The sequence below is a fragment of the Bos taurus genome, chromosome X, assembly GCF_002263795.3.
Source record: "Bos taurus isolate L1 Dominette 01449 registration number 42190680 breed Hereford chromosome X, ARS-UCD2.0, whole genome shotgun sequence".
NCBI lineage: Eukaryota > Metazoa > Chordata > Mammalia > Artiodactyla > Bovidae > Bos > Bos taurus.
The window spans coordinates 35,922,980-35,945,663 of record NC_037357.1 but is presented as its reverse complement, the minus strand read 5'-3'; the positions used below and the strand labels follow the sequence as shown (position 1 = coordinate 35,945,663).

Here is a 22,684-nt window from a genome sequence, read left to right as displayed (position 1 = left end):
TCCTTGCTGTCCTTTTAGAGTCTGAATCTTGAGTATCTTTATATTTTCATGTCTGGGAGATAGAGTTCACTGACAGTGGATTTTTATCTTTGTTTCTTTGCAGATGTCCGCACACAAGCCATGTACCAGATGATGGATCAAGGTTTTGTAGGACTTATCTTTTCCTGCTTCATAGAAGATAAAAATACAAAGGTATTGTGTGTGCATGTCTCTCTGTGGGTGTAGGCATGTAGGCACGTGCAGGTATAAACATACACACACAATAGAGAAAGATCTTTGGGAATTTGCATAGTATGTCCAGGGAAGGTTTCAATGAGCAGGGTCATTGAGTCAGGACCTGAAGAAAGTGAGGGAGCAAGTCTTGTGGATTTCTTGGGGGAAGAGCATTCCAGGCAGGGGAAAGAGCCAGTGAAAAGACCCTGCGGTGAGTGTGGAACATTTTGGGGGACATCGAGGAAGTCAGTGTGGCTGCAACACGACCCTCTGTCCCAGCTTGCCTCCATCAGTCCCAGTTTCACCCCATTGCCCCCAGTCTCCTATTCAGGCCACACCTTTCCTTCTTAGAAGTATCCTAGTTTGGATAACTCGTGTGCTCATCCTCCAGTGAGGTCTGGGGTGGGGGGTGCTGGTGGGGACATAGGGAAAGAGGGGGTGAAGAATCCATGACATCCATAAAACCAGTTAGGGAGAAACTGCAGTAACTGGGGAAGAGATAATGGACATTTGACTACAGCAGTAGGAGTGGAGTCAATGAGAAGTGGCCAGATTCTATATATTTTTTGGTGACTAATCATAGTAACAAGTGCCACCATTTATCACGTATTGTATGGCACTTAGTGATTATGTGTTTGACATAAATATGCTCAGACCCTGACAACAGCCTCTGAGGGTTATTATTATCCATATTTTCCGGATAAGTAAATTGAAGCTCAGAGTAGTTAAGCAGCTCAATCAATGGCTAGTCTTGCCATTCTCGGGGAAGATCCTCTGGAGAAAGACATGGCAACCCACTCCGGTATTCTTACCTGAAGAATCCCATGGACAGAGGAGTCTGGTGGGCTATAGTCCATAGGGTTGCAAAAAGTCAGACATGACTGAAGCAACTTAGCACACACACCATTCTCTATTTAGAGTGCCTCTGTTTGAGTTTTATGTTCTGATCAAGAGCTTTTACTATGTGTCACTGCAAATGAAAAGAAAATTTCACACTGCAAGTGTGAATTTTGCCAGCTCACCAAGTGTGTTCTGTTGTTTAGTACATTAGTTATAGTCTCAGGACCTATGTTCATAGTGAACAGTCTTCATAATATCGCTCTTGTGAAAACATTAAAGTTCAGTATCTTGAACTTCATAGTTCATTTGAAATGCTTCTGGCTTTGGCATTATAAATTTATTTACTGTCATTACAGATAGTTACAGAATCAGTTTGTCAGTTTCCAACAAAGGAGTCTGAATGGTCTCCTCAGTTTCTTGGGTCTCACATTTGTGACCATTTCTCTGCTGTCATATGAGCAGATGTTTCATTGTAGCCATTTCATGTTGACTGAGTATTTTATCCTTACAGAAACTGATTTATGCATATTTCATCTTTAGAAATCTCTTCTAACCTTCCAGTGCCAGAGGGGCATTTGAGTTTTAGGTTACAGTCTACTAGGTTGCTGTACTTTTTTCAATACTAATCCTCTGTGTGACTTTTATTTCTTTTTTTCTTTCTGTTTTTTTTTTTTTTTTTTTAAAGACTGGACGGGTACTCTATACTTGCTTTCAATCCATACAGGCCCAAAAGAGCTCAGAGTAAGTATGACAGAGATGTATGTATGTATTGGTGGGTTAATCTCCAGTCCAGGGAATTGATTGTTTTGTTTCATTTTATTAATGTTTCTCTCATTAGTAAGACGTGAAGAATTCTGTAGTCTACTTATACTTACTAACATCTCTGTGAGGAGTAAGCATCTTTTTAGTATCTTGGATACTGTGGATCTACAAAGCTAGGCTAACATAAGCAGTCTGGACATTGCAATTACATCATTACAGCCCTGTCCCAGATTTCCTTTCCAGTATTATTCTAAACTGAGTTGCACTGTTAACTTTTCTTTTCTCTGATGAATTGTGAAACAAAGACTGAGTATGCAGCCTTACAGATTTGTATAAGCTGTGTTTCCTGTGCCATAGACTTGATTTTAGACTTAAAGCATCTCATTGAAATGTTTACCTAGCTTACTTCCTTCATTGAAATTTAGTTCAAGCTGAATTAGCAAATACAGTATCTACTGTATGCCATACACCGTGGCCTGCACCAAGTAGGCAGAGATGAAAGCCATGTTCAATATCTTATTAGGAGACAGAAGCAAAGAATGCTTCAGATTTTTTTCTTACAGTATTGGTCAATTTCTTATAATATCATTGTTTGAAAGAGCAAAGACCTGGGGAAAAGAACAGATGTCTCTCAGTACAGTACTGATTAAATAAATTATGATATATCTAAATGATAGAATAATATTCGGCTATTAAAAATAGGAGGCTCAGGAGTGATACATAAACATCTCCAAGATACATTGTTAAATAGTAAAAGGCAAGGTACAAGAATAGTATGTATAGAATGCTATACCATTCATGAATATCCGGACCAAAACACATCAGTCACCGCAGCAGAGAGGAAGTGGGAAGACTTCATTGTATTTTCACATGGGTTTGGAATGTTGAATCATACACAAGGGTTACAGTTTTCATCACAGTAATAGATGTATGTGTATAAAAATACAGAATGGTACACATTTTATGATCAATAGTCTTACTCCTCAGGAGGAATGACTTCTTTCTCCAAATCTTGTTTTTAGTTCTTCTGATATTTCCTTTGATATCTCTAAATAACATACTTTTGATATTCTTTCTTGATTTACTAATTTTAGATATTAACTCTTCTCACAAAGGAGGATTTAGCCCACTGATACCGCCTCATCTCCATTCTGCCCAGTGTAGTTATATTCCTCCTTTCTGTTCTTCTGTTGTTACTTTTCTAACCTTAAGTAGTTTGCTGCTTTACTTATCCTATCAACAGCAGATAACAGACAATATCTTTTGAGTCCCTACTGTTATTTACAGATTGAATCAGGATTCAGAAACATCTCAACAAAGACAATTCCAAGACCAGAGGACTTCACTGGTTAATTCTGCCACCCAGTTAAAGAAGGATTAACACTAATCTTTCTCAAACTCTTTCCAGAGGCCAAAGATGCTATTGGATTCAGTGTGGTAGTATTTTGTTGAAGATTTTTGCATCTGTATTCATAATAACATTTTATAATTTTTTGTGATATCTTTGTCTAACTAGTTCTTATGTTGAACATCACTTGTATGCCAGGGTAAATCCCACTTGATCATGGTGTATAATCTTTTTAATATGCAAAAATCCTCAACAAAAGACTACCATACTGAATTCAACAGCACATAAGAAAATCAGTTGATTAATACTCCATGTTAATAGAATGAAGAGGGGGAAAAAAAACACATGATGCACAAAAAGCATTTGAAAAATTTAAAAGTCATAATAAAAACACTCAAAAAGCTAGGGATCTAGGGAACATGTCTCAATATTTATGGGCTTTTATGAATCCCACAGCTAACATTTTACTCAATGTTCAAAGACTGAAAGGTTTCTCCCATAAGATCAGGAACAAGACAAGGTTGCCCACTTTTATCACTTTTACTCAACATTTTACTGGTAGTTCCAGCCAAAACAATTAGGCAAAAACAGAAAGGGCATCCAAATTGGAAAGTAAAAAGTAAAACTATTTGCTGGTGATGTGATCCTATATATAGAAAATGTTAAAGAAACACCCCAGAGCTACTAGAGTTGATAAACAAATTCAGCAAAGGTGCAGTGTTCAAAATCAGTTGTATTTCTATATACCAGCAATGAACCATCAAAAAAAGGACACTTTAAAAATCTATTTATGATGGCATCCAAAATAATAAAATACCTCGGAAAAAATTTAACCAAGAATGGAGACTTATAAAGTTAAAACTAGGATACATTGCTGAAAGGAAGAATACCTAAATATATTAAAAGACATCCCTTGTTCATGAATCAGAAGACATAATATTGTGAAGATGACAGTACTTACCAGAGTTTCAGTAAAATCCGTACAAAACTCCAATGGCCCTTTTTCCAGATATGAAAAAGATGATCCTCAAACTCATGGAATTCCAAAGTGTCCTGAAGAGTCAAAATATCAAAAAAGAAGAATCAAATTCGAGGAATCATACTTCCAGATTTCAGAACTTACTATAAAGGTTCACTAACTAAAGTTTGTGGATCTGGCAAAAGTAGAGACATAGAGACTAATGAAGTAAATAAAGCTGCTTATCTACGGCCAGTTGGTTTTCACCAAAGATGCTGATGTCATTCAATGAGGAAAGAAGAGTTTGTTCAATAAGTGGTGCTGGAACAACTGGTTATCCACATACACTAGGTATAAAAATGAAATCAAATCAATGACCTAAACAGAAGAGCTAAAACTATAAAATGCTTAGAAGAAAACATAGTGGTAAATTTTCATGAAAGAAAATTTGTAGAAAGAAAGCTGAGCACTAAAGAATGGATGCTTTTGAACAGTGGTGTTGGAGAAGATTCTTGAGAGTCCCTTGGACTGCAAGGAGATCCAAGCAGTCCATCCTAAGGGAGATCAGTCCTGGGTGTTCATTGGAAGGACTAATGTTGAAGCTGAAACTCCAATACTTTGGCCACCTGATGTGAAGAGCTGATTCATTTGAAAAGACACTGAAGAGCTGACTCATTTGAAAAGACACTGATGCTGGGAAAGATTGAAGGCAGGAGGAGAAGGGGACAACATAGGATGAGATGGTTGGAGGGCATCACTGACTCAATGAACATAAGTTTGGGTAAACTCCAGGAGTTGGTGATGAACAGGGAGGCCCGGCATGCTGAGGTTCATGGGGTCTCAAAGAGTTGGACATGACTGAGCGACTGAACTGAACTGAAATTTTCATGACATTGGATTTGTTAATGGAATCTTATATATGACACCAAAAGCATGGATAACAAAAGAAAACAGATAAATTGGATTTCATAACAATTTTTCTGCATCAAATGACATTATCAAGGAAGCCAAATGACAACCTATAGAATAGGAGAAAATATTGCAAATCTGATATCTGAATGAGTCTAGTATCCAGAATGTATAAAATGACATCTTAAAAATTGGCACAGGACTTGAATAGATATTTCTCCAAAGTAAATGTGCAAAAGGTCCACAGGCACATGGAAAGATGCTCAACATCATTAGTCATTTGGAAAATGCAAAGCAAAACTATAACAAGATCCCACCTTAATCCACTGAGTTGACCATAATATTAAAAATGGAGAATAACAAGTGTTGACAGAGATGTGGAGAAATTGCAGCCTTCAGGCATTGCTGGTGGGGAATGTAAAATTGTGAGGCTGCTGTGAAAAAGTATCGGGGAGGTTTTCCAAAAAGTTAAACACAGAATTCTCATATGACCTAGCAACTATTCCTAGGTATATACCAAAAAGAATTAAAAACAGGTACTCAAACACTTCGACATGAATATTCATGCAGCACTGTTCACAATAGCCAAAAGTTGGAAACGACCTAAATGTCCATCAACTGATGAACAGATAAAATTTAGTATTGATATATGCATTCAGTGGACTATTACTCATCGTAAAAATATGAATGAGGTACCAAAACATACTACAATGTGGAACGATCTTGAAAACATTAATGCTAAATGAAGGAATCCAAACAAAACAGGTCACATATTGTAGAATTTCATTTATATGAAGTGTCCAGAATAGAGACAGAAAGACTGGTGTTTGGCATGGGTTGGTCAGAGGGAAGGATGGGGAACAGTTGCTTTAATTGATACGGGATTTTATTTTGGGGTAATGAAAATTTTTTAGAACTACATAGAGGTTGTGGTTTTACAACACTGTAAATGTACTAAATTCTATGGAATTGTTGCCTTTAAAATGGATAATTTTAAAGAGACACTGATGTATAGAACAGTCTTATGGACTCTGTGGGAGAGGGAGAGGGTGGGAAGATTTGGGAGAATGACATTGAAACACGTAAAATATCATGTAAGAAACAAGATGCTAGTCCAGGTTCGATGCACGATACTGGATGCTTGGGGCTAGTGCACTGGGACGACCCAGAGGGATGGTATGGGGAGGGAGGAGGGAGGAGGGTCTAGGATAGGGAACACATGTATACCTGTGGCGGATTCATTTTGATATTTGGCAAAACTAATACAATTATATAAAGTTTAAAAATAAAAAAATAAATAAAATGGATAATTTTATGTTATGTAAATTTCACCTCGATTTTTAAAAATGGGCAAAGGACTCGAATTGCCACTTCTCTAAGGAGGATATACAGTGACCACAGAGATAGCTGCCCAACATCATTAGTCTTTAAGACCTGTAATGAGATACTAGGATGGCTGTGGGCTTCCCTTGTGGCTCAGATGGTAAAGAATCCACCTGCAATGCAGGGGACCTGGGTTCAATCCTTAGGTCGGGAAGATCCCCTGGAGAAGGGAAAGGCTACCCACTCCAGTACTCTGGTGTGGAGAATTCCATGGACTGTATAGTCCATGGGGTCGCAAAGAGTTGGACACAGTTGAGCGACCTTCACTTTCTTTCACTTTCACTCTCCTGGCTTGCAGATGGTTGCCTTCTCAATGTGTCCTCACGTAGCCTTTCCTCCATACATGTGCATGCCTGTTGTTACTTTGCATGTCAAAGTTTCCTCTTCTCATAAGGGCACCAGTCAGACTGGACTTGGATCCAACCTTAACTGTCATTTTATTTTAATTACCTCTTCAAAGGCCCTTTCTCCAATGCCGTCACCTTCTGAGGTACTGGGGCTTAAGGTTTCAACATTTGAATTTAGGTGGGGGGGGGGCACAATTCAGACCATAACAGGGAGTGACTGCTTAACAGGTATGGGCTTTCATTTGGGGTGATGAAACTATTATAGAATTAGGTAACGGTAATGGTTGCACAGTATTGTGAATGTACAAGTACCTGAATCACAGACTTTAAAATGGTTATAGTGGTGAATTTTATGTTCTCTGAATTTTACCTCCAAAAAACAGAGCTGGAGAGACCTGTACATTAAAAGGTCTATCAATCATAATAGTTCTAGAAGTAGAGTTTGGTGCTGAAAATCCCCCTCTGCCCACTTCTACTTAACTTTGTGCCTGAAGTCTTAGTGCAATAAAGCAAGAAATAAAAGGCATATGAATAGGAAAAGATAAATCAATCTCCATTTGCATAAGACATGGTTGTCTGCATAGAAAATCCCAAGGAATTTATAAAGAAATTCCTAAAACTAATAAGTTATTTAAATGATATCAACAGGATGCAGCGTCAACACACAAAGGGAATATTTCTATATGCTAGCAATAGAAAATCGGAAACATTTTTAACACAGTAATACAAGAAATGAAACAGGTGTAAAAATGTATCAAAATCTATCAAATCTACATGCTGAAGACCACAGAATGTTGATGAAAGATATCAAAGAAAACCTAGTTAAATGGAAAGACATACCGTGTTTATGGACTGGAAGACTCAGCAGATTAATAGTCAAGATTTCAGTTCTCAAAATAATCTATAGATTTAGAGCAATAGTCAAAAGTTCAGCAAGAGTATTTTGTAGATACAAACTGATTCTAGCATTTATATGGAAAGGCAAAGGAAGTTGAAAACCTTCATTTTGAAAAGGAAAAATAAAGTTTGTGGAATCACACTACCCAGCTTTAGGACTTATTATGAAATGATAATAATTAAGACAGTGTGGTATTGGTTAACAGATAAACACCTAGATTAGTGGAACAGAATCGTGTTCAGAAATAGACCCCCACAAAGATTTTTAACAAAACTGAAGAGCTATTTAGTAGAGAAAGGAGGATAGTTTGACTACCATATACAAAATAAATGTCAATCTAAATCTCATACCAAACAAAAATTTAAAGGAATTATAGGTCCAAACTGAAAACAGTATGGAAGTTTTAGGGGAAAAGATAGAAAATCTATAGAATATTGGGCTTGCCAACAATTTCTTATTCTTGGAACTGAAAGCATTTTCCATGAACTCATTTGCAAGAGAAAAGCAAAGTCACAGATGTAGAAAACAAACTTTTGGTTACCAGGGGGAAAAAGGAGGGTTCAGATAAATTGGGAGATTGGGATTGACATATACATACTACTATATATAAAATAGATAACTAATAAGGATCTACTATACAAAAACTAAGATCATGGCATTTGGTCCCATCAATTCATGGCAAATAGATGGGCAAACAGTGGAAACAGTGAGAGAATTTATTTTCTTGGGCTCCAAAATCACTGCAGATGGTGACTGCAGCCATGAAACTAAAAGATGCTTGCTCCTTGGAAGAAAAGCTATGACCAACCTAGAGAGCATATTAAAAAGCAGAGACATTACTTTGCCAACAAATGTCTGTCTAGTCAAAGCTATGGTTTTTCCAGTAGTCATGTATGAATGTGAGAGAGTTGGACCATAAACAAAGCTGAGCACTGAAGAATTGATGCTTTTGAACTGTAGTGTTGGAAAAGACTCTTGAGAGTCCCTTGGACTGCAAGGAGATCCAACCAGTCCATCCTAAAGGAAACCAGTCCTGAATATACATGGAAGGACTGATGCTGAAGCTGAAACTCCAATACTTTGGCCCCTGATGTGAAGAACTGACTCATTTGAAAAGACCCTGATGCTGGGAAATACTGAAGGCAGGAGGATAAGGGGATGAGATGGTTGGATGGCATCACCCAACTGGATGGACATGAGTTTTAGCAAGCTCTGGGAGTTGGTGATGGACAGGGAAGCCTGGCGTGCTGCTGTCAATGGGGTTGCAAAGAGTTGGACGTGACTGAGTGGCTGAACTGAAAAACTGAAATTGAATACAACACAGGGAACTCTTCTCAGTCAATACTCTGTAATGATCTATATGGGAAATGAATCTTAAAAAGAGTGGATATATATATTTAACTGATTCAGTTTGCTGCACACCTGAAACTAACATAACATTGTAAATCAACTACAATAAATTTTTTAAAAAACATTTTCCATAAAAGAAATATGTGAACACCTCATCAAAATAAAAAAACTCTACAGAATGAAAGAAACTAAAGATAATGAAAACAGTAGCTACAGTAGGAAAATATTTCAAATCATTTATCTGACAAAAGACTTGTATATAGAATATACAAAGAACTCCCAAAACTCAACAATAAAATAGGAATCAACCCAATAAAAAATGGGCAGAAGATATGAGCAGGTACTTCACCAAGAAGTATGTAAGAATGGCAAGTAAGCACATAAAAAGATGAACTGAACATCATTGTTCTGGAAAAGATACTGAACTCTAAGTATTGGGGAAGTGAAAATTGAAACTGCAATGAGATACCCCTACATACCTGTTGAGGTCCTTTAATGGACCAAAACCTGGTGGTCTGAAGTCGACGATAAGAAAGTGAAAGAGAGAGAGAAGCTGATATTCCTTGGTTTACGCAGAAAACCAATAAAGCTCTTGACACAGAGCTTGCACTGCTTCATGTAGGTACCAGGCGCCCTCTCAAGGGGGTGAAGGCACAGTGCACCTTCTCGAGAGGGACTTAGAAGCCCAGGCAAGAAAGTGAGCTCAGTGGGCTTCTGCACTCCAAAGAATTAGCCTGAGAGAGAGAAAGAAAGACAGACACGGGGACCCAAGCTCTGATGGAGCAAAGCTGTTTTATTCAACATAGTGTGGGTATATATACTGTCTTATAAGGTAGCTATTTTCAGCAAAGATAAAAATCAAAAGTCCAGACTTACAAGTTATCATAAGGCAATCCATATCAAAGAGAGAGGGTTGTAAATAATCACTTTTACTGTATGGTTCATAAAAAGGAAGAGGGTTGTAAATAGTTACTTATCACTGTATGGAAAAACTAATGAAGGAAATGCATGCATTCTCAGCCGTGGGAGCAGCTTGCCAACTCTTCTTAATTCCTGAATATTCAGGAATTAATAAGGAACAGGATTCATGACATATCCAAAACAGCACACAGGAAGCCTCCTGTTAAATGCTTCCTGACAATTCTCCCTATTTTAATATATTTGTATAAAAAGTCCTGACCAATTGAGTTTGTTTAGTATTAACCACCCTTATAGAAAGGCAATGATAAACAACAAGTATAATTACCAAGACAATCACCAAAGTTACAGTTCCAGACCCGATGCTGTGCATAATACGTTGAAACCATCCTTGTGGGTCTAGCCCAGATAATTGATCAGCTAGTTGTTCAGCTAAAGTTTCCAAATTAGTGGAAGAGGGCAGAGGTTTAGAAAAAGTTTCAAAGATTTCCTTTTGCAGTAATTGTACATTCAGAGAGGCATTATTATGTATATCTTGTAAATGAAATTTGATTTGTTCCCAGTTGTAGGCACTATGATTAAAATGAACAGGAGTAACACAAAATTGAGTAGAATTCCAATCATATTTTAGTATCAATTGTTTTTCCAAATCTGTTAATTGATCTCTGACCCATTTGATGGCTGTTTTTAGTTCCTGTATTTCCACTTGAATACCCTCATCTACCTGAGCCTGAGCAGCTCACATATTATGAGCATCTTCAGTCCAATTTTGGATAAAATTATATATTTGAATCGAGGTATGTAAAGCAGCGCCGGCGATGGCAGCAGTGGTGCAAATAGCTATTAACCCCAAAATGCCAAGAATCAGCCATCCAACGAATTGTTTAGATTGCTGGAGCAGTTTAGTAAGTAATCTGGAGGCAAGTCCAGCCATAGGACCTTCTTCCCAGGGTCGTTGGAGATTTATTGGTAGCTTCAAATTACGTTGAGATCAAAGAATCAAAAGGGAATCATTTCTTAAAGAGAGGAGTTAAGACAAGTATATAGTTTGCAATTAATACAAGTTACAGAATGTAAAGTCTTATTAAATTGTAAATTTCCTATGGCTATAGCAAAAGGAAGTGGGACACAGGCCTGTATAATATATGATTGATTATAGCGAAAGAAATAGTTACTGTGACCATGACTGGTCCCTGTGAAATGTCCAGTCCAAGTTCCAAGTTCTTTGGTGCTCACAGCAAGTTTCCAAATGTCCCATTGTTCAGGCTCACTCTGTTTATCGAGGATGATCCTAGGACGTGGTGGGGCTAATCCACCATCAAACCACCCAGGAAGTCCTTTGTCATGGTAATGCTCCATCGTAGTGTCATTAATTTTCCATGCCACTTGAGTAGCATAGTCACACACAGAGCAGTTAACATCTTCTGAGCAGTTAGGTAACCACATACCACGGGGTCCCCAATCAACAATTATATGATTAGCCACAAACATTAATTTTCCTGATTTGGCTTGACATTTGTCCCAACAAACAGGAGTATATGTAAAGTTTTTATAAGTAAACCCTTTGCATAATGTTCTATGTTCTTTCCCTCTTTCCATAAAGTCTTAGTACTATAAACATGGTTCACAGACAAAGAAAGGGCAGTAAATAATCCAAGCAAGGGAGGTAGGGCGAAAGCCCAAGTTTGTCAGCTAACATTTATGCATAATTCTGCTGGGCCTATGCACAAAGGAAGGACTTCATAACCTAGAGAAATATTAATTAGTTTTCCTTCTTTTTCAGGGTGTGAGGGCCCTTTAATGCTCCAGGGAGAAGGCATATGTATAGAGTCATTAGTTGAAACGATTGGTCCTCTCTCTGTCCATTCGACCACCTGTAGTAGAGGGGGGTTGGGTATGTAAGCCCAGGAAGTATGATTAGTTAGAGCTTGAGTTGGGGAGGCACAGGCCAAGAGACTGAGCATTGCCAGGAGAATGTATTCAGGACTCCAAGGCATTCCTTGTTGAGAGACCAAATTTTCAGCTCAATTAGTAAGGGTTTTTATTTGTCCCCAAGTGGGGAGATCATAAGGGTGATGCCGTCGAGGGTGGTGCTTCCTGGAGATCTTTAGAGCCGCCATGGTCTGTATTGGAATTTCTTCCTCCTGGGGTCCTTGTTGTCCTGTCTCCATTTTGAAGGCTGGGGGCCCCCTTGGGTCAAATCTTCCAAAGAGGGAGCCATGTGAGTTCATTGGATCCATCTGAGGAAATACAAGCATACCCCTTTCCCTGTAAGACTAGTTTCCCAGATTTCCGTTGTTTTGTTAACCCATTGTCTTGGTACCAAATGGGCAGAGGAAGAGAAGTGTCCTTCACTTCCTCAAAATGCTTTTCTGCTCTTGTTAAGATATCTCCCTGTGGTAAATTTAAAACATTTAAAACAAATAAAGCTGCATTAACAATAGTTGTAGGTTTAGAAAATATCTTATGTTGGAATCTAGTAAAGTCTGCTTTAGATAAGGAAGACAGTAGTGTTCCTGTGTATTCCCCCTTTTTTAATTGCCATAAAGTCTGAGATGACATCATAATTTGAATTTCTCCTTTATAATCTGAATCAATTACTCCAGGGTGAACAGTAATTCCTTTAGAAGTCAAACTAGATTGGCCAAGTAAAAGACCAAAGGTTTGTGGGGGCAGGGGTCCAAAAAGTCCGGTAGGCATTCTAGAGGGGACTGCTTGAGGGTAAAGGAGAAAGTCATTTAGGGCTGGTATATTGACGGCTGCACTGCCAAATGTTGAGGGTTTGAGGGAAAAGATGGAATTTGCCCCTGGTTTTTGTAGAAGGGGACCTGGGGGGGGTGGTTCCCTGCTTGGAGTTGCCTGGAATAGGTTTCCCTTCAATGTCAAATTTAGACTTAGAATATTTGGCCCAATGCATTCCTTTATGGCGAGGGCAGATTTTTGGAGGTTTTTTATTAGCTTTCTTAGGGTAGTCCCTTTTTAAATGGTTCATATCTCCACATGTAAAGCATTCTTCATTTCCCTTTCTTAAGGCAGCAACCATTATTTCAGCTAGCATTTGCATCTTTTGAGTTTCTGACCCTAGATTGTGACAAGTCTTCAAATAATCAATAATAGTCCCCTTCTCATGAATTGGAGCTATAGCCTTTTGACATTCCTGATTTGCATTTTCATAAGCAAGTAATTTCTCTGTTTGCCTTTTGTCTTCTTCTCCAATTAGAGTATGGGAAATAGCAGTTTCTAATCTAGCTAAAAAATCAGCATACGTTTCATTCAGTCAGTCAGTTCAGTTGCTCAGTCGTGTGTGACTTTTTGCAACCCCACGAATTGCAGCATGCCAGGCTTCCCTGTCCATCACCAACTCCCGGAGTTTATTTAGACTCATGTCCATTGAGTCGGTGATGCCATCCAGCCATCTAATCCTCTGTCATCCCCTTCTCCTCTTGCCCCCAATCCCTCCCAGCATCAGGGTCTTTTCTAGTGAGTCAACTCTTCACATGAGGTGGCCAAAGTATTGGAGTTTCAGCTTTAGCATCAGTCCTTCCAATGAACACCCAGGGCTTATCTCCTTTAGAATGGACTGCTTGGATCTCTGTGAAGTCCAAAGGACTCTGAAGAGTCTTCTCCAACACCACAGTCAAAAGCATTAATTCTTCGACGCTCAGCTTTCTTCACAGTCCAACTCTCATATCCATACATGACCACTGGAAAAACCATAGCCTTGACTAGATGGATCTTTGTTGGCAAAGTAATGTCTCTGCTTTTGAATATGCTATCTAGGTTGGTCATAACTTTCCTTAGGCCCCTGCAATATTTTAGTGTAGCTACCTGTAGGTTCCCCTTGAGGAGTAATTCGATCCCAAGCTTCAACGGCCACTGTTTTTAATTGTTCATAACAAAGGAGGGCACTGTATTTGAGCTTCTATAGTGTCAAATTGTCCTGTACCAGTTAGCATTTCAAAAGTAATTTGAGTTTGGGGAGCGCCAGCTCCCGCATTTCTGTTAGCATGATCTCTGGCTATATCATGATACCACATTATCCATTGAAGATATTCTCCTGGTTTAAGGAAAGCTTTTATTAAAGTTTGTCAATCATGGGGAATAAAATCTCCAGTAGAGGATGTTATGGAATTTAGAAGTGCTTTAGTAAAAGGTGAATGTGGGCCATACATAGTTATAGCTTTTTTAATTTGTTGCATGTGAAAAAGGTTAATACCCTCACAATGAGGTATTATGTGCCTTTGAGCGTCAGGATTTCTAAAAACTGGAAAGGCAGAGAAACCATCGGTTTCAGAGACTTGTGATTGCAAAGCCAGCAATTCAGAGAGCCTCTGTCGTGAAGGAGAGTGAGTAGGTAGCAGATTCTTACAATTAAGAGTGTGTGGTAAAAACTTATTATTGTTATTCAGAAAGGTGTTGTCAGTTTTAATGTCAAAAGGTGTCTTAGGGGAGTTGTTGCCAGAATCATTAGGTTCTAGCAAGGGAGAGACTTTGGGATTTGTGCCCGCTAGCAGGGGAGGAGCACTTGGAGTAACCGGGGCAGGGCTTGTAGGAAAATTCTGAAATATTTTATGTTGTTATAATTGGGCCTTTTGTAAGGTTTCATCATCTAATTCATATTCATGTAATAAGTGTTCTGCCTGTTGCCAAATATCAGGAGGTCTAGGATTACCTTGAAATGGCAAAATCACAGCTTTAATGAGAGCCCAGAGGGGCCAAAAATCTATCGGGATTTTTTTTCCCTGTCTGGCAGCATGTTCAACATTCTCTTTGACCTGGTGCCAAATTTCTAAATCAAAACTACCTTCATCAGGGAACCAAGGGTTACAGTCAACCACTGTCTGAAGGCAAGCCTCTATTCGCTGACGTGAAACTGAAAGTCCCTGAACTTTAAATAAGTGATGAAGTAAAGTAGCAGAGTGATGGGGCTTTCCAGCCGTTTGACCCATGTCTTAGTACTTACCGACCTGGATAGGTCTTCGAGTCACTCCACCCGAATCTGCCACGTGTTCCAGGCTCCTGTTCTGGGCGCCACTTGGTGAGGTCCTTTAATGGACCAGAACCTGGTGGTCTGGAGTTGATGATAAGAAAGTAAAAGAGAGAGAGAAAGAGGCTGACATTCCTTGGTTTACGCAGAAAACCAATAAAGCTCTTGACACAGAGCTTGCACTGCTTCACGTAGGCACCAGGCGCCCTCTTGAGGGGGTGAAGGCACAGTGTCCCTTCTCAAGAGGGTCTTAGAAGCCCGGGCAAGAAAGTCAGCTCATTGGGCTTCTGCACTCCAAAGAATTAGCCTGAGAGAGAGAGAGAAAGAAAGACACGGGGACCCAAGCTCTGATGGAGCAAAGCTGTTTTATTCAACATAGTGTGGGTATATATACTGTCTTATAAGGTAGCTATTTTCAGCAAAGATAAAAATCAAAAGTCCAGACTTACAAGTTATCATAAGGCAATCCATATCAGAGAGGGTTGTAAATAATTACTTTTACCGTATGGTTCATAAAAAGGAAGAGGGTTGTAAATAGTTACTTATCACTGTATGGAAAAACTAATGAAGGAAATGCATGCATTCTCAGCTGTGGGAGCGGCTTGCCAACTCCTCTTAATGCCTGAATATTCAGGAATTAATAAGGAACAGAGGATTCATGACATATCCAAAACAGCACACAGGAAGCCTCCTGTTAAATGCTTCCTGACACATACCCATTAGAGTCACTAAAATAAAACTAATAGTGCCAAATGCTGGCAGGGATACAGACAAGAATTCTCATGATGCTGGTAGAAGTGCACAATGGTACTGTCACTTTAGAAAACTCTTTGACAGTTTTGTATGAAGTTTAATGTATACTTAATGTGTGACCCAGGAGTCTTACTCCATAGAGAACTGAACACAGTTTCACACAAACCCTGTTTGCATATGTATATGTATGTGTATATATTTCTTAATTTATTCATAATTGCCACAAAGTGGAAGCAACCCAAATTCCTTCAATAGGTGAATTGATTACGAAAGTCTAAGACTTCCACTGAAGAACTAATCAGCAGTAAAAAGGAATGAACTTAAAAGAAATTTACATTTAATTACCTGCCCGGGGTCTTAGTTGTAGAATGCAGGATCTTTAGTTACCACATGTGGGATTTAGTTCCCTGACCAGGGATTGAACCCAGGCCCCCTGCATTGTGAGCTCAGAGTCTTAGCCACTGGATCACCAGAGAAGAGTCCCAGGAATGAACTTTTGATAACAAGCAACAACTTGGAAGAATTTCAGAGTCTGAGTGAAAGAAGTGAGTCTCCAAAGGCTACCTACAGTGTGATTGCACTCATATGATAGTCTCATATCAAAATTAAGAAATAGAAAACTTATTCAGTCTAATTACTAAAGTAGAGACTGAAAATTGTGATTAAAGATATATGATTTTAAAAGACAGCCAGTTTACATGGCTTTACAGCTCAATTCTAACCTTTGAAGGATGGATGGGTCTAATTCAATTTGTACATTATCACAGACGATATGAAAAGCCTAAAAGTTCCTCCATTTTTAAAACAGCTAGAATAATTTTAACACCAAAACCCGGTTCAAGATAACATAGAAGAAAACTATTGACCCATCTCATCTATAGATGTCAAACTTTAGAAAAAAATATCAATAAATATAACTGCATTAGGGAACAATCCACAATGACCAAGTTCAGTTTAATCCACATATATAAAGTCCATTCAGCTTCAGGAAATTTCAGGGTAATTCAGGATGTTATATAATTCTTTACATTAACAAACTAAAGGAGAAAAAGCATATGGTTAGATCAATAGATACTGCGGAGACATCTGCTAAAAGTTATCCAACCAGTCCATTCTAAAGGAGATCAGCCCTGGGTGTTCTTTGGAAGGAATGATGCTAAAGCTGAAACTCCAGTACTTTGGCCACCTCATGTGAAGAGCTGACTCATTGGAAAAGACTCTGATGCTGGGAGGGATTGGGGGCAGGAGGAGAAGGGGACGACAGAGGATGAGAGGGCTGGATGGCATCACCGACTTGATGGATGTGAGTTTGAGTGAACTCCAGGAGATGGTGATGGACAGGGAGGCCTGGCGTGCTGCGATTCATGAGGTCGCAAGGAGTCAGACACGACTGAGTGACTGAACTGAACTGAACTGAATGGAAACTTAACAGGTACTTGTAACAACTCTGTTTCCCCTTTTACTAATGAGGAAATGAGCTTCAAGGTTAAAAAACTTGGTTGGAGTCCAAGGCTGGTGTACAGGGTCATTTTCAACGTCAAATGTTAATTTTCTCGAACTTTTTAAAAAATACTCATTTGGCTGCATGTGTCTTAGTTGTGGCATGTCTTAGTTGAGGCTTGTGGGCTTGGTTGCCTGGTGGCATGTGTGATCTTAGGTGCTCTGTTAGTGCAGTAGGGAAGAAAACCTATGACCAACCTAGACAGCAAATTAAAAAGCAAAGACATCACTTTGTCGACAAAGGTCCATCTAGTCAAAGCTATGATTTTTCCAGTAGTCATGTATGGATGTGATAGTTGGACCAGAAAGAAAGCTGAGCGCCAAAGAATTGATGCTTTTGAACTGTGGTGTTGGAGAAGACTCTTCAGAGTCCCTTGGGCTGCAAGGAGATCCAACCAGTCCATCTAAAGGAAATCAACCCTGAATATTCATTGGAAAGACTGTTGCTGAAGCTGAAGCTCCAATACTTTGGCCACCTGATGTGAAGAGTCGACTTATTAGAAAAGATCCTGATGCTGAGAAGGATTGAAGGCAGGAGGAGAAGGAGAAGACAAAGGATAAGATGGTTGGATGGCATCACCGACTTGATGGATGTGAGTTTGCACAAACTCCAGGAGATGGTAAAGGACAGGGAAGCCTGGTGTGTTGCAGTCCCTGGGGTCACAAAGAGTTGGACACGACTGAACAATAACTATGTGTGATCTTAGTTCCCTGACCAGGGATGGAACCTGTGCCCCCTGCAGTGGAAGGTGAATTCTTAACTACTAGACTGCCAAGGAAGTCCCTCAAACATTAATTTTTACCAGTCTGAAAGATGAGTTAACAGTATGCCACCAGTAAAGTGGTTTTAGTGAGAGTGCCCATTTCCTGTTTGGCAGTTCTGAGTTGCCCATTCATATTCTTTACTTTTCTATATAGAGTTATTTGTTCTTTCTCCCTGCTGATTTGCATAATTTCTTTATATGTTCTAGAAATTTCATCTTTTTGTCTGTCACATATGTTGCAAATATTTACTCCCAGGCTGACTTTGTTTATTGTGTCATGTATCAGGCGAAAGCTTTAAAACAATGAATCACTGTTATCCTTCATTTTATTTATGCTTTTTGCTTTTCTTCTTTCAAAGACCTTTCTTTTCTTCATGATGATAAATAATAGTTTTATGTATTTTCTTCTTATAAGAACCTATAGAACCTATATTATGGACCTGTAGATTTGAATAGCAGATTGGGTGGCAAATAACATTCTTTCTGTCTATAATGGGAATACTTCTGATGTTCCACCATTAAGTATGAGTTGTTATGATTATGTTGTATTTCGAACCTATATTAAGGACCTATTGGAGAAGGCAGTGGCACCCCATTCCAGTACTTTTGCCTGGAAAATCCCATGGACGGAGGAGCCTGGTAGGCTGCAATCCATGGGGTCGCTAAAGTCGGACACGACTGAGCAACTTCACTTTCACTTTTCACTTTCATGCATTGGAGAAGGAAATGGCAACCCACTGCAGTGTTCTTGCCTGGAGAATCCCAGGGATGGGGGAGCCTGATGGGCTGCCGTCTATGGGGTCGTACAGAGTCGGACACGACTGAAGTGACTTAGCAATTAGCGATTATGGACCTATAGATTTTGAACCTATATTTTGGACCCATAGATTTGAATAGCAGAGTTGGGTGGCAAATAACATTCTTTCTTACTCTAATGGAATACTTCTGATGTTCCACCATTAAGTATGAGTTTCTTACGATTTTGTGGTAGACACCCTCTATTCCTTTATTAAGTTAAGGAAGTTTCTAATTCTAGTTTACTGAGAATTTTTAATAATTGTCTCGAGTTTTATCAAATGCCTATTTGTCATTTCCTGAGATGATAATGAGGAGAGTGAAAAAGTTGGCTTAAAGCTCAACATTCAGAAAACTAAGATCATGGCATCTGGTCCCATCACTTCATGGCAAATAGACGGGGAAACAGTGGAAACAGTGTCAGACTTTATTTTTTGGGGCTCCCAAATCACTGCAGATGGTGATTGCAGCCATGAAATTAAAAGACGCTTACTCCTTGGAAGGAAAGTTATGACCAACCTAGATAGCATATTCAAAAGCAGAGATATTACTTTGCCAACAAAGGTCTGTCTAGTCAAGGCTATGGTTTTTCCAGTGGTCATGTATGGATGTGAGAGTTGGACTGTGAAGAAAGCTGAGCACCGAAGAATTGATGCTTTTGAACTGTGGTGTTGGAGAAGACTCTTGAGAGTCCCTTAGACTGCAAGGAGATCCAACCAGTCCATCCTAAAGGAGATCAGTCCTGGGTGTTCTTTGGAAGAACTGATGTTGAAGCTGAAACTCCAATACTTTGGCCACCTCATGCAAAGAGTTGACTCATTGGAAAAGACTCTGATTCTGGGAGGGATTGGGGGCAGGAGTAGAAGGGGACGACAGAGGATGAGATGGCTGGATGGCATCACCGACTCAATGGACATGAGTTTGGGTGAACTCTGGGAGTTGGTGATGGACAGGGAGGCCTGGCGTGCTGCAATTCATGGGGTCGCAAAGAGTCGGACACGACTCAGCGACTGAACTGAGATGATAATGTGGTTGTTTCCCTTTAAAGTTAGCAATGATTTACACTGAAAGCTTTTAAAACGGTGAACTGTTGTTACATTCCTGAGATAAACCCTACATTGCCATGATATATTGTTCTTTTAACAAAGTAGATTCTAGTTGCTAATATTTGGTTTAAGATTGTTATATCTGTGTTCATATGTGAGATTAGTCTGCAGTGTTCTTGTCTTGTACTTCTCTGGTTTTGGTATCAGGATTATTAGGTTATAAAATAAGTTGGATTTTTTTCTCTTGTTTGGAAAGACTGCATAGCATAATAAGAACATGGCTCTATAGTCAGATGCTTTGGATGGAATCTTGATTTTCTGCTATCTTGATGTCTAACACTATAGGTTACTTTCACCTATTTTTGAACCATATGTAAATAGAGCCATATAATATGTACTCTTTTGGGTCTAGTTTCTATCAATCAGTATTATGTTTGTGAGGTTCATCCATGTGGTTACATGAAGCAACAGTTTAGTTATTCTCATTGCTGTATAGTGTTCCACTGTCTGAATATACCATACTTTGTTTATTCATTCTTTTATTGAGAGATAATTTCAGGTTTTAAAAGGCTTTTTACAAATTATGGTACTACGAATATTCTTGTGAACAGATGTACATTTACTAGATATTTCTGTTGGGTACATATCTAGGAGTGGAATGCATATGTATATTTGTATATATTCAGCTTTAGTAGATAATACAGAAGTTTTCCCAAAGTGTCTATTGCTTTTCACTCCTAACACCAATGTTGGAGAGTTGCTTCCTGCACATTCCTGCTAATACTCAGTAACATCTGTCTTGTTCATTTTTGCCATTCTGGTAGAGTATTGCACTGTGGCTTTACTTTGCATTTTGTTGGTCACTCGTAAAGTTGAAAACTTTTTCTTTGTTTTTAGTTCTAGCATTTTATTATTACATGAACAGCATCTGTCTTATACACATATGTGGGCTTCTCTGGTGGCTTAGCTGGTAAAGAATCTGCCTGCAATGTGGGAGACCTGGGTTCGATCCCTGGGTTAGGAAGATCCCCTGGAGAAGGCAACGGCTACCCACTCCAGTATTCCAGCCTGGAGGATTCCATGGAATATAGTCTACGGGGTCACAAAGGGTTGAATATGACTGAGTGACTTTCACTATACACATATATAATCCTTGAATTAAACTATGTGTTCACATCCCCCAAATAGATTAAGCCCTATGTTCCTAATCCCAAAATTAAAGTCAAATAATCAGGATGTTTTTATTCAGGTCCATAACATGTGATAACAATTTATTAGGTTGTGTTAGTTAAAATTACATTTGGTTGAGAACAAAGTAAATTAAAAAAAAAAATAATGCCTTTAGCAAAGTTAAAGTTTAAATCTCCATCATGGGGAAAAAAAGTAAACAAGTTGACTGTTTTACCTAGGTAAATGTGTACTCAGTCACTCAGTCGTGTCTGACTCTTTGCGACCCCATGGACTACACAGCATGCAAGGCTCCTCTGTCCATAGGCTTTCCCAGGCAAGAATACTGGAGTGGGTTGCCATTTTCTTCTCCAGGGTATCTTCCCCACCCAGGGATTGAACCCATGTCTCCTGTGTCTCCTGCATTGGCAGGTAGATTCTTTACCATTGAGCCACCTGGGAAACCTGAAATATGAATTAAATATCAGCACAGTCAAGGAATAGACATATCCAACACTTCCGAAGTTTCCTTTTGTTGTTTTTGTTTTGTTTCATTTAATTTTGTTTTCATGGTAAGAAGACAACATGAGAGCTACCCTCAACAAAATTTGAAATCCACAATACTGTATGTCCACTGAATAACTATGCCTCTTTCCCCTACCCACATCTGCTGGCAACCAGTATTGTATGCTCTGCTTAGACTATATTAGATTCCTTATATAAGTGGAATCATGAAGTATCTGGCTTCCTGTGATGGCCTGTTCAATTGGGTACAATGTCCTCCAGATTCATCCATGTTGTTGCAAATTGTAGGATTTCCTTGTTTTTTAATATTGAATGGTATTCCTACACACACAAACAGACACACACACATATATGTATTACACTTTATAATATGTATGCATATGAAAGTTTTATCATTCATCTAGATAAAACTTGGGTTGTCTCCATATTTTGTTTATTGTGAGTAATGCTGCAGTGATCATGAGAGTCCAGATATCTCTAAGATCCTGGTTTCATTTCCTTTGTATATATGCCCAGGAGTGTAATTTCTAGATCATATGTTAGCTCTGTTGTTAGTTTTTTGAGAAACCTCCATACTGTTTTTCCCAACAATGGCACACAAGGGTTTATTCCAATTTCTCCAACTTGCTGCCAACACTTAGCTTTTTTAATATTAGTCATCCTAACAGGTGTGAGGTGATCTCTTGTAGTTTTCATTTGCATTCCCTGATGAATAGATAAATTGATTACCTTATACCTGGTGGACTTTTGTATGTCTGGAGATTTCTGTCCAAGTCCTTTTTCCATTTTTAATTGGATGTGTGTGTATGCTCAGACGCCTAGTCATGGCTCTTGGCAACCACATGTACTATGGCCCTCCAGGCTCCTCTGTTCATGGGATTTCCCAGGCAAGAATACTGGAGTGGGTTGCCATTTCCTTCTCCAGGGGATTTTCCCGACCCAGGGATCGAACCCACAACCCCTCCATTGGCAGGTGGGTTCTTTACCACTGAGTCACTTGGGAAGTTAATTGGATGACTTTTATTTTTGCTTTAAAGTTGTAGGAGTTCATTTTTTATTAGTTTTTATTAGAGTATAGTTGACTTACAATATTGTGTTAGTTTCTACTGTATAGCAAAGTGAGTCAGTTATACATATACATATACCTACTCCTTTTTAGATTCTTTTCCCATACTGTATGGCTTATTACAGAGTATTCAGTAGAGTTCCCTGTGGTATGCA

General features: G+C 38.9%; 1 protein-coding gene across 2 annotated transcripts in view; it reads left to right on the top strand.

Annotated features, from left to right (window-relative positions):
• BRCC3 (BRCA1/BRCA2-containing complex subunit 3) overlaps positions 1 to 22,684 on the top strand; it is a 78,454-nt gene that overhangs the window by 18,493 nt on the left and 37,277 nt on the right. For both annotated transcript variants that reach the window (NM_001075790.2, NM_001435443.1), the window contains exons 6-7: positions 104 to 192; positions 1,739 to 1,794. In NM_001075790.2, the coding sequence (NP_001069258.1) occupies positions 104 to 192; positions 1,739 to 1,794 (145 nt within the window). The remainder of the gene's footprint in view (positions 1 to 103; positions 193 to 1,738; positions 1,795 to 22,684) is intronic.